At 39.3% G+C, this 12426-nt stretch overlaps 1 protein-coding gene across 5 annotated transcripts in view; it reads left to right on the top strand.

Moving 5' to 3' along the window:
- The window catches only part of SBF2 (SET binding factor 2), a 233040-nt gene that overhangs the window by 174724 nt on the left and 45890 nt on the right, over positions 1 to 12426 (top strand). For all 5 annotated transcript variants that reach the window (XM_083595457.1, XM_083595458.1, XM_083595460.1 and 2 more), the window contains 2 exons: positions 1711 to 1779; positions 10375 to 10545. In XM_083595457.1, the coding sequence (XP_083451583.1) occupies positions 1711 to 1779; positions 10375 to 10545 (240 nt within the window). The remainder of the gene's footprint in view (positions 1 to 1710; positions 1780 to 10374; positions 10546 to 12426) is intronic.

Below are 12426 nucleotides of genomic sequence, written 5' to 3'. Positions count from 1 at the left end.
TGATACCATAACTTAAGCATACTGAATATTAAACCTTTTCTAGCATACACTTTCTTTTTCCTCTTGCTCTATTATTTTTTAAAAATCCCTTTTATTTCCTTGTTCTCATCACTCCTGATGCTCTTGGTCCTTTCAGGTTCCAGTATTAACTTTCCAAGTAGATTAATTGCTGCTAAGAAAATAGTGGTATAAATTATTAAGGGCAAGAATAAATATACGCATACATATTTAAACCCTAAAACGCATAAAGAACCATCTGCTTCTTTTTATTGCAATTGTGGGTTGATTTTAATTTGGTTTGCAATCGCTTGATTTATACTCACTTTGGAAAAACCTGAGTTGCATTCTTGGCAGCTCAGTTAACTTTTTGAAATGTTTACGGAGATTGAAATCAAATGGTTACAATCCGAACAAATATTCTAAATTTAGCTTTCCAGTGCTCTTTACATTGTTGCTTGTGTGGTTTTTGTCATTTATTTTAATGTACTGATGTCATGTGGAAACTAAATTAAACTAAAAATACATACAAAATCTAAATGCACTGAATGAATTGTCAGAAGCGTAAGGAAAGTACATACAGAATCTAGAACTCTGCAGTAGTGCTAATGCAGCTCAAGAGGAAGAAAATCTCAAACATTACTGGAGGCCAGTGGAAACCATCACAACAGTGGCAATTGTTGTTAAACAGCCTATGGCTAATTATTGTATCTAGTCTCTGGGATTGCAGATGAGTGGGGAAGAAATCATTGCAAGAAGTATGTTTGTGAATCCTGGATTTTAGCATCTTAGCATTTTTATATATAAAGCCTGGCATTACTACACTATTCACCATTATCTGCATTTAAAAACCATACTATTGTCAATGAAACTTGGATTCTATATTCAAAAGAAATTCCACAAAATAATATTGTATGTTCTATTTATTGCAATTGAATATAGTACTTCTATTTTATACAGAGGGAAGTGTGACTTCATGTCAAACCTATGTCCTTCTTGGATTTGTCTGGCAATTTGTGACAATCCAGGGTGCCTTACTTTTTCTTTTGCAACCTATAATCCAGAGCCCTACAGTTCCCTCATTCATTCTGCTTGATGAAATCTGATCAGTATGGGGTGGCACAGCCTGGTATCCCCAAGTTACACAAATAGACTATTTTTTAAAATGGTCTCTTGCTGTCTAAATGACATGGGTGTTCCCTAAGGTGCCTTCCCTGAACTCAGTTACTTCCCAACACAGGCACAAAGATCAAAGAATCATAGAACTGTAGAGTTGGAAGGAACCCTGTGGGTCATCTAGCCTAACCAGCAATGCAGGAATATGCAGGTGGCCTACAACCTTGGCATTATCAGCACCATACTCTAAACCAACTGAGCTACCTGGCGCACTGACACAAATATACTGACCACACTATACCTGACTACACTGATGCAATCTGGAGTGTAAAGAGGCTTTATTATAATATAGGCACCAAAAGGATTGGTTAGCTGTAAATAGACATCTCAGATGGAAGTTTTTTCTGCTTTCCAGATTGTTTCAGGTTTGTTTGGTTTTTTAAAGAACTACCAGGAGGCTACATTTGCTTCTATCATGATTGAGTAGGGTTCTTTCTGGTCTTCAAAGCTCTCTGTGGGTAATCCTCTTAATTACAGTTGAAAATGCAAGCTGATTAGAATAACTTGCTAACTTCCTCTTTTTGTTTCAACTTGAAGGATTGTTCAACGTCAGAAGAGTACAACATTGCTGGAGCACTGCTGCCACTAACAACTGCTTTTTATAGGGTAAGTTGTGGTTTTCTGGAAATTTGATAATAAGTGTTTGTATACCTCTATATTAATTGAGATCCCTTCTTGTGAGAATTTAGTTTTAATAATACCCTTTGAAGCCATTTCATGTACCCCCATCCGCATACCACACTTTGCAAACACACTAGTTTAAAGAACCAAGCTTGTCAGAGATTTGGTTGTCTTACTCAGAATTCATTCAATTCATGGTCATATTTAGACATAACCCCAAATGCATAGTGGGTTGGTTTATGTTACAGTTAAAAGGATGATTTTCATCAGCATGGAGCGCATTGAGATGTTTAACCCTTTCCCTGCCTGCTATCCCAGTGGAAAATTTTTACTAAGGAGGTTTTCCCCCTAAATCTGGGGTGTGGTGGGGATTTTCTTGGGATCACAGCTGGCACGGAAAAGGTAGCAGCAGTGCAGTGATTTGCACAGTGTGTACCAGCATACTGCTCATTTGTGGTAAACCATTGTATGTTTCTGACCATGGCTTTCCATTACATGTAAATAGGACCTAGTCTTTCTAATGTCTGGCTCTATTCTAGAAGTAAATGACTTCCTAAAAACCATCAGATATTATCCTTCCCTCATTCCAGCTCCTTAGTAGTTTGCTAAGAACTTAAGAAGAGCCTATCTAGTCCAGCATTCTGTTCTCACAGTTACCTGTAAAATGCCTATGATAAACCCTTTTAAGCAGGACCCGAGTGCAACAGTATTTTCTATTAATCTATGAAGAAATTCTTTTTATAGGTACCGATGCTCACAATAAACTTTGAAAATTAAATACTGTTTAGATTGGATGCATGTATACCAAACTTTCAAAATGGAAGCAGCTTCTTCTAATCTAATTCAGTAAACCAGTGAGTTTTCTCTAAAAACGTTTACTAAGTCAAGTTAGCATGGTCGTCAGGTAGGAATGCTGTGAATTCTGTGTCTTTAAAATAGTAATATTAGTGCAAAATGCTTCATAGTAATCAGAAAATCTGCTTTGGTGGAAGGCTAGCTATGTGATCTGGCAATTGCTTCTTAAAGTTTTCATGAAGCCTGTGGCTTCCAAGACGTTTAGTCTAGGGGCATTGCACATGTGTAATTAAAATAACGAGAAAGAATTTCTGTTTACAATATATTGTGCCTCATGTGATGTCCAGTATAATTCCAGTAGTTAATACCCAGTGACTAGACTCTTACAAAACCTGACAGGGCAGGATGTGACTGAAGAAATCCACAAGCTCATAGCCGTCAGCATTAAATTCATGGACAACAAGTCAGTACAACAGATGCATACTTGTGGCCTGGAAGAAAATTTCATACAAACACCACTATAACTTCACTCTAGTTCAATTTTAAATTACTAGACCTAAGAAATCAAAAGAGTGTGATTCATCTAAGTCAGGAAGAGCACTCTTCACTGTGTGTAGTAATGTCCTGTGCAAGCAAACAACTTTAGCCTTTGGGGCAGAAAACAGTGTTTCTGTTTACCATTAGTAATACAATTGGAATTTGTTTAAAATATAAATAACACGTAATTGTACAAGATACAATGTTTCCCTTCCTTTTGATGGAAGACGGCCTATTATGTTAATTTTCCAGTGTTAGTTGTTAAAGGAATGTCGTAGCAAAACAGTGCGTGATAAATTTATGTACATATTTTCTCCTAGCAATACTTCTGCCTATAGATTGCCTTTTCCCTTTTTTCAAATTTCTAGTTTCCACCCTGTAGACTGAGATAACATTGCTTGCCCTTGTGCATGATCTTCCATGGGAACTGACCTGGGGAAGATGGTCCCTCCTGATTTTTTTGCCCTATGAGTTACTTTCAATGTAATTGACCTTAATATTCATCTAAATCACCTGCCCAGGATGTGGCTTGTATGCACTGTTTTATAATGACTCTAGTTCTTCCTGGAAAGCAGATCTTAGATGGTGGTACTGGGAAGCTGTTGCTCAACCCCATGGGCTTAGACTTAGGGATCCAGCACATTTTGTTTCCAGCGCTACATAGCATATGCATGAGCTCTTGTGTAAGGATGTCTAGAGATTTGGGATGTGGTGTGGCATTCACGTTATGCTGATGATAGCATTTCCTCTCCTTTCCATTTAGTTCTAGAAAGAAAATGGATGTCCTAAACAAAGGTTCACTTCAGTAATGAACTGGTTGTGGGTTAATGCTTAAAGCTGAGACAGAGATGCTTTTATCCAATAGAATAGCTGGTCTTAGAAGCTCTTATACTACCTCTTAAGAATTGGATCCCCAACCTGAGATGGCTCCTGGCCACAACATTACCCTAGATAGCCAGATAAGGGATGCGGGTGGCGCTGTGCTCTAAACCACTGAGCTTTCACAGAAAAGTGCAGAATGATCCTCCAGCTGCATACTTATTGTACATTTTAAAGAACTCCCCCACTACCACCAGAATACTGGGCACTGTAGTTTGCTAAGGGTGCTGAGAACTGTTGTTGTGGGGGGTAAACTACAATTCTCAGGATTCTTTGGATGGTTGGGGAAGAATGTGCTTTAAATGTATGCTGTATACGCAGCCTCACTATGTCTGTGCTATGGAGTTTGTGCTGTTTGATCAGAAATACATACCAGTGAATTCAGTGGAATTTATGTAAACAAGTTTAGGATGGCCTCCTTAGGAATGACTAACTTTAACTGCACAGATATAATAAAATCTAAGGAAAAATATTAGACATTTCATTGAGAAATTACAATGTGAATTAGATTATATAACTGACCTCTTTTAGATCATTGATTCCCTTTGCTTGATTAACTCAGCTAAAAGTTTTATATATAATTATTCCCTTCCCCGCCGCTTCCCCCCACCCCTGCAAAAAAAAAATTACATGACAGTTGTTTGATTTCTCACTGGTCTATGATCTCCTCTCTAAAAAACGTTCTAATCAGTATTCAATTTAAGGTTAAGAATTTAAACACTGGTCAGATATTTTGTAAATCTAGCCCTTGGGATTAGCAGAATAATTCATAGTCTGAGACATTGTTTATATTTCTACGCCCTCCTCCACCCATGCTTTCCTACCTATTCCCCAGACAAGGCATTCGGTTTTTGATTTGTGTACATTATTTCTGAGGAAATGGTTTTCGCCAATAAGCTGTATCACTAGGGCCCTACCTCATTTGCGTACTTTCAAAGCCTTTTCCATGAAATGAACATACTAATGGAATAATGATTATTTTCATATGTTTTTTTCTTAGGCCATTTTTTCAAGAAACATAAGTCTTATTGGGTATTCAATCTCATGTGCCATAATCATGTGGATAGCAGAGCTGATTGTGTTTACCCTGAGCTTCTGAATACACTTAGTATGGTGTCTGAACCAAAAAGCAACCTTAAAATTTGAATGTTCTTGCGACCACTATTTTAGCTAAGAGTTATTTTGCTTATCATAATGCTTTGCATATAGATGTAGGGCCACAGGTAGTCTTCAGTATCAATATTTTACCCATTTTAATCATGTTGAAATTGGCACACAAAGGAACATTCTTGGATACACATTATAGTGGCGCCTTTCACACAATAATTGTTATGAACATATGTCAGAGCATCTAGGATGCTCCCTGTTGGGGTTTTATAACTTGGCACAAAAATGATCTTGGCAAAAATGACCTTTACGTTATTTTTGTAAGTGTATAGAATGTGATTGTGATCTTGGAACTGGAAATTAAATATTTGTACCTTGCATTACCCTGGAGAAATCTGCACATTCATTGTTAAGACTGTACTAAGGCTGCACATTTAGAAGTGCAGTTTGAAAATACTGAGCATGATTTATCCAAGTAGAGCACTTTAAAACCCAAAGGGTATCAGTGGGAGTCTTAGACATATACTTAAAATCTCTCCCTTCTGAAGCCAATGAGATTTAAAGGTTCTTTGGCAGGATCATGCCCCAATAGATTACTTTGCAGAAAGAGAGAGAGAGAGAGCACACTCTTATATTTGATCAGGATTTCTTGTGCCCAGTCATGATACAAATGTACATATCCTAAATAAAAGAGCTGTAAACTGTATTTTCTTATGTATACACCTATGCACATATACACATCCTAAATTGTGATTGCAGGGCCCTTCAAAACAAGTCACGCGAGATGGCCATGCTCCTGGTTCTACATCTCTATAAGTTTTTCTATCATGGTGTGTCACAGATGCATTTTATTGTTGTAGGTTATTTCCACAAGACTTACTCCAGCAACAATCAGATAAGATCCTGTCCATTCCAACAGATGTAGGAATAACCTTGCTCCCTTGTCCCTTTTTGTATAAACTCGCTGGGTGTACATTCTATTGCAGAAGAGGGAGAGTTCACAGTGTCCTGTGATTTAAAGAAGTGTACAGGATATTGTAGGAACTCCCTACAACTGGTAATTACAGATTAATAGTTGTTTTCTATGAGGATGAGTCTGGATAAGCTCACTGACTGCTCCTTCCTCATCTATCTAGCCACCATTTCAGGGAGTCCGTTATTAAATCATTATGTGAATATTTTTTTGGTGCTTCTTAAGATTGCCAGTATCAGCACCAGAATCCTGGACTGCTGCAGTAAGCATGTGGGGTGCAATTAACATCTATTCACACACTGGTGGGGCTTTGCAGAGCAGCAGAACTACCATTGCATCCGCGGCACAGCACCTCCCAGCAACCAGAGAGTAGCAGCGGCAGGATGATTGGGCCTGATCCCTGCACCAGCTCTATACTGATGCAGCGGTCAAACCCAAATCAGGCCTGATGCTGGCCTGCAGTTGCTGCGAGACTGTCTCAAGATCCAGCAGATTCCAGGGCAGCTCAGCCCCATCCCATCCCCTGCCTTGGAATTTTGAGTCTTTGGGCTTTCCACTGGGCTCCACTGGTGGGCAGAAGGGGAAAGTCAGCACGGACACAGTGATGTATTTCTCTGTCAATGGCACCCAGCTGGCAAAGCTGGGTGCAGAAATACCTTGGCTCTGTCCAAACTCCTGACAGTCTGGTGTGAGCAGGCCTGGATTGCACTATTGTTTATCAATTTGCAGTTTGCAAAACTAGAAACAATACCATCTCAATAAATATTATTTCTAACCCCAAAAGAAGAACACACAACAGTCATAAACTGCAATACTAATAAAGTAAGTTAAACAGATAACATGAAACTGATAAAGAAGAGGAAGAAACCGCTTACCATGCTGCTCAGCAGCAGCAGCAGCAATTGTGGTCTGGTGTGGCTGTGGGCAAGTTGGTTGGGGGCAAAAAGTCCCTGCACAGCTGGGCTGTGTCATCGGAGAATGATAGGACTTTTCTGCTGTTCAAAATTAAATTGGCCAATCATGGCCAAACTGCAGGGGGACATTTGGGAGTGGACCTGGTTTGAGCCCGTCTTTACTCAGGTCTCTCCTCAAACCACTTAAACCTGGATGTGTGGGCAAGCAGGCGGTGCGTATGAATGCCGTGGAATTGCTTGATTGTTTTATTGGGGGCCAGGAAGGAATTTGCCTAATTGGGCTGGTTTGGAGGTTTTACCTACCTCACAGCAATTGTCACAACTTGTTGGTGGAAAAACACATTGGGCCGGATCCTTAGTCTAATCAGATGGCGTGGAAAGGAGCCTAACCCTTCCCCCTCCTCCAGATCAAAGTATCAGGGTACCCCGGTAAATGGGTCCAAGGGGAAGAATTCTGACTGTGTGTCCAGGCGGGGGCTAACAGACCATAGAACTCCCTTAATGGTGTCCTCGATGTGTGTCATATGGGGTCCCTTAACCCAGTATTGACCCTGATGATGTAATCAGCAAGCAGTCAGGTTGGTTGATTTTGGATACATACCCCATGCCTATGACAAAGCCTACTGGCATCTGTAATCAATAAAGTTGCGGTCATTTTCGATCCCAAAATGTTGTCATGTAGTTATTGCTACCTGTGCCCCATCCCAGCAATCTTCGGCTTGCTGCAACTGGGCCTGCAAAAAAAGAACTACTAGTACTTTAAAATTCATAGCATCTCAAAACCATACCATATATTTGGAAGGTTATTTTGACTGTAGTTAAGTAACAGAATCCCTTTGCTACAAAAGTATTTCATCTTTGTTGTTTCCTTTGACCTCAGAAAATGTCAACTTAGACATTAAGTTAAATTCCCAAGTTTTATCTATCCATTCATTAACATTAGATGTCCCCTGAGATCTTCAATTCTTTGCATGGCATTTTCTAGTGACAGCTGCCATATAGGAAGAACATCTCAGTGTGTTCTTTCTTTATTAAGTCAACCATATAATTTATTAATAAATCATGTGAAATTTAATACTCCAATATCTTTGTTTTTAAATTTATAATCTTTTCCCATAATTCTTTTATGAAATTGCGCTTCCACCAGGCCCCTTATTATTTCCAATGTTTCCCATTCATCTTAGAGTAATTCTTTCTTGTTTTACTTAAAACATCAGAAGGAGTTGTTGTTGTTATTGACTGTACCTGAGAAATGAGTTCCAAAGATAAGATGCCACAACAGAAAAGTCTGTGTCACAGAACAGAACAGCTTCTCATGAAAGGCAGGTTTATGGGGGGGGGGGGAGAGAGACAGGCATTGAGTTATTCTGGTGCTGTCATTCAGGCTTTGAAAGTTAAAACCCACATTTCCTATTGGACCCAGAAATCAGTGAAGCCATTTCAAGATCAGTGAGATGTCTTCCAAATTCCCAGTTGCAGTTAGTAGCCATATTCTGAACTAACAGTAGTTTCTGTGCCATCTTAAAGGACAGCCCAATGTACAACACACTGTAACCATCCATAGACAATGTTGCCAGAGTGTATGTACCGTATTTTTCGCTCTATAAGACGCACCAGACCACAAGACGCACCTAGTATTTGGAGGAGGAAAACAAGAAAAAAAATATTCTGAATCTCAGAAGCCAGAACAGCAAGAGGGATTGCTGCGCAGTGAAAGCAGCAATCCCTCTTGCTGTTCTGGCTTCTGTGATAGCTGTGTAGCCTGCATTCGCTCCATAAGACGCACACACATTTCCCTTTACTTTTTAGGAGGGAAAAAGTGAGTCTTATAGAGCAAAAAATACGGTAAGTGAGGCTGGATTTTCTTCGTCTAGGAGAGGCCATACTGTACCAGCCTAAATTGAGGGTAGGTATTTTGTGCCAGTAATGCTACTTGGGCTTCTAGAGATCTAAAAGCACTATCAAACTGCAACCCCATCCAGAATAAAAGGCTGTATAGAATCATATATATATACAGTTGTAGAGCTGGAAGGGACCACAAGGGTAATCTAGTCCAACCCCTTGTAATTCAGGAACCTTTTTTTCCAAAGTGGGGCTCAAACCCACACCCCTAAGATTAGGAGCCTCATGCTCTACCAACTAAGCTAACTCCCATATCATCTCCCAAGTCAGATAGGCCACTTGTCAGCATAATCCCTGTCTGATCAGGACTGAAATCTAATTTATTGTCTCTTATGCCCTTATATGGAACCACACCAAGAAGCTAGCTGAGAGGAGTACATTTAGGTTTTGTTGTAGGCTAGCAGAGGTTAAGATCAGGGGAGTACAGGACTAATGGGGAAGCATGGATATCATTTCAAGGAAAACAATGTAGTCACATGGCATACTATTGATATTTTTGTGTATGTAAGATTTCTATTTTACAGGCAGATCTGTTAGGCAGAGTTCAGCACTGATCTTTCAGTTGTTGAGACAGTCAGCGCCACTATTTTATTAGGCTGCCTTTACAGAGAAATGGCATGTAGTTTCCACAGAAATCTATTGCCATCTGCTGGCTGCTGTTTGGTTGCACTGAATAACAGTTCCAATGAAACACCTGTAAGCTAATTCAGAAAGGTCGAATAGAAATAGAAATCAGGGAAACGTCTGGAATAATTTGGAACTTAGGATTGTTTTGGGATGGATTGTAATGTTGTATAACTTTGTATATGATTGGACAACAGATCAAAATATGCAGTGCATCTGATTTCAGTGACCCTAAAAGCTAATCCTCATTTTGTAATATAAATATGGAAGGAATGCAATGCTGCAATGTAGGTGGAGTATCTGAAGTTTCAACAAGTACATTAAATGGGGGGGGGGGGTACAGAGCCATCTCTGCATTATTTGCAGGACCTTTGAAAAGACATTTGCTTTGATATAAAAAAAGCACTGTGTAATTGAAAATACTGCTTTATGTACCTTGTAGACCTGCTTCAGATTCTTTGAAAAGCTACTCTCTACACACAAATTTCAGTGCAAATTTTGGAGTTCAATCAGGTGAAAATAGAGCAAACCAAGCTTACATATTCCACTATCACATTGTTCTCACTTTTGGATCTTGTACCTCTATCTGTCTTGCTGCAACATTCATACTCAAGAATGAGCCTTCTGTAAGATTTTTGTCTTCAGATAAACAGAATTATTATTGAGTTGCCCACTAGTTTACTCAACATGAATGTATAGGAGAGAATATATTCATGATTGTTATATGTACACATACATCATTAAGATTAGTTGTCTGTCTCATTAATGATTTTTATTGCCACAACAGTTGAATACATTGTTGTTCCTACTCTTGAAAATTAATCTGATGACTCATCATTGTGCTTTCAGAAACTAGCTCCTGGAGTCAGTCAGTTTGTTTACACCTGTGTTCAAGATCATCCAATATGGGCTAACCAGCAGTTCTGGGAAACAAACTTTTACAGTGATGTGGAAAATCAAATTCGTTCACTCTATCTTTCAGCTAAGGAAGACAATCATCCACAACACTTAAAGCAGAAAGTAAGTAAAACAATAATATAGAAATTTTAATGAGCAAAGAAATAAGCTAAAATAAATCTGTGTTCAAGTCAGTTGGCATTTAGTTAAATAAAATGTTTGATATTGTATAGTTTGTTGGGCCTTCTTGAATTAATATGCCAGGCAAGGGGTGTTTTCCTAAATACTGGAATGACTTCTTAAATCTGATGGTACTAGTTGCAATGAACTTGTTAATAGTGTGGACAAGATTTAAGATGTTTTATATATAAAGCAACACAACTATCCAGGATAATTCATTAATACAAAAGAAATGTTTGCTTTCCCTTAGAATATCTTAATATGCTCACAGTCCTAACATGCATTACTGCATGTTTTTCTAGCTTTGGCAGCACTCTGTTCCTTCTGCTTCAAATCAGACAGCATTCCCAGACAAAACTTTAGCCTTCCCTTAAGAATGTCCCCCCGCCCCCATCAGAAATGGATAGTAGATGTTGTGAATATTGGTGCCAAAGGAAACCTAAAATGCAGATTTTCCACCCTGGTGCATAAACATAATTTCCAAAATAACTCTTTCCCCCAATAGCAGTAATGAATAACTGTGTATGAGTTTAGCTGCACAAATCTTGGAGCTTACTTTGTATTGGAACCCAAAGGCTAATTCAGCTGTCATGTCTTATCTAATTCCACAACAACTTTTGTTCTGGACCATTATATCATGCAGTATAATTGTATTGGCATTGTAATACTGTAGATTTTGTACCAGGAGCATCTAAAAGTTCTTTCAGAGGCACACAGCATTCATGAAAAATAAAAATTCTTGTCCCGAGCATAAGCCAAAGATTTTCCCCTACCAGAGCTCTTTCCAAATTTAAGACCTTGGGGAGGTATAAGCATCAATCTGGTCAGTGTGGGGTAAAAATGTAAAATTTTCATCAAGATGTGTAGGCATAGTGGTTGGGGAGAAAGACCACTTGTCCACATGGTTCTTTGACCATGGCTAGCAGAGGGGAAAGCATTAGTTATTGGGGGGGCATGAGAAGTGGATGGTAGTGAAAGAGAGAGTCAGTGACCAGCTTGTGTGAACATGTATGATATCCAATACATGCTTATAGAATTGTAGAGTTGGAAGGGACCCCAGGCTTCATCTAGTCCAACCCTCTGCAACGCAGGAATCTTGCCCACCACCATCCCTGGGTGGGTCTTAAGAGCACATGTGTAGAAAACTAATATGAAAATCAGCCCTTTGCTTGTGGCTTTTACAGTAACTTCAGCCACAGATAAAGTAAGTTTTCCTTCTCCCTTTCATTGACTTGCTTTGAAGTCTTATGTCCAGTGCAGAGCTGAAAAGGCAAGTCAGTGCTGCAGCATAAACTGGCTCCCATTTCGTGTTGCTTTGTACAGTGTGCCATCATTCTGTGTTATGTTGCTCTCTTTCTCTTCTTTCATTTTCTAACCTTTTCCTCCCTTTTGGGGGCTCATAAACAGTGTTGTGGTATTTGAAATTGGACAGATCAAAAATATGAAGCTGCATGACTCTGGAAATATACTTTCTGCTTGTGTGACTACAGAGTCATCTTTAAACAAAGATATGCAGATTAGACATGATAGCTGGTGTCAATAATATTATTGCACCTGTACTGCAGGTATTACAGGGATTATGCAGGGTGGGTGGGTGTTATAATGATTTAAGCTGGGATGGATATTGAGCTACATCTGGACCAGTGTGGCGTAATGGTTAGAGTGTTGGACTATGGTTAGAGTGTTGGACTATGACCTGTGAGACAAGGGTTTGAATCCCTACACAGCCATGAAGCTTACTGGGTGATCTTGGGCCAGTCACTGTCTCATAGCCTAGTCTACCTCCCAGGGTTGTTGTGAGGATGAAACGGGGAGGAGAACCAT

The sequence above is a fragment of the Podarcis filfolensis genome (assembly GCF_964270895.1).
Source record: "Podarcis filfolensis genome assembly, chromosome: 1".
Lineage (NCBI taxonomy): Eukaryota > Metazoa > Chordata > Lepidosauria > Squamata > Lacertidae > Podarcis > Podarcis filfolensis.
Note: the sequence above shows the minus strand (reverse complement) of the source record. Positions and strands in the feature narration are given on the sequence as shown.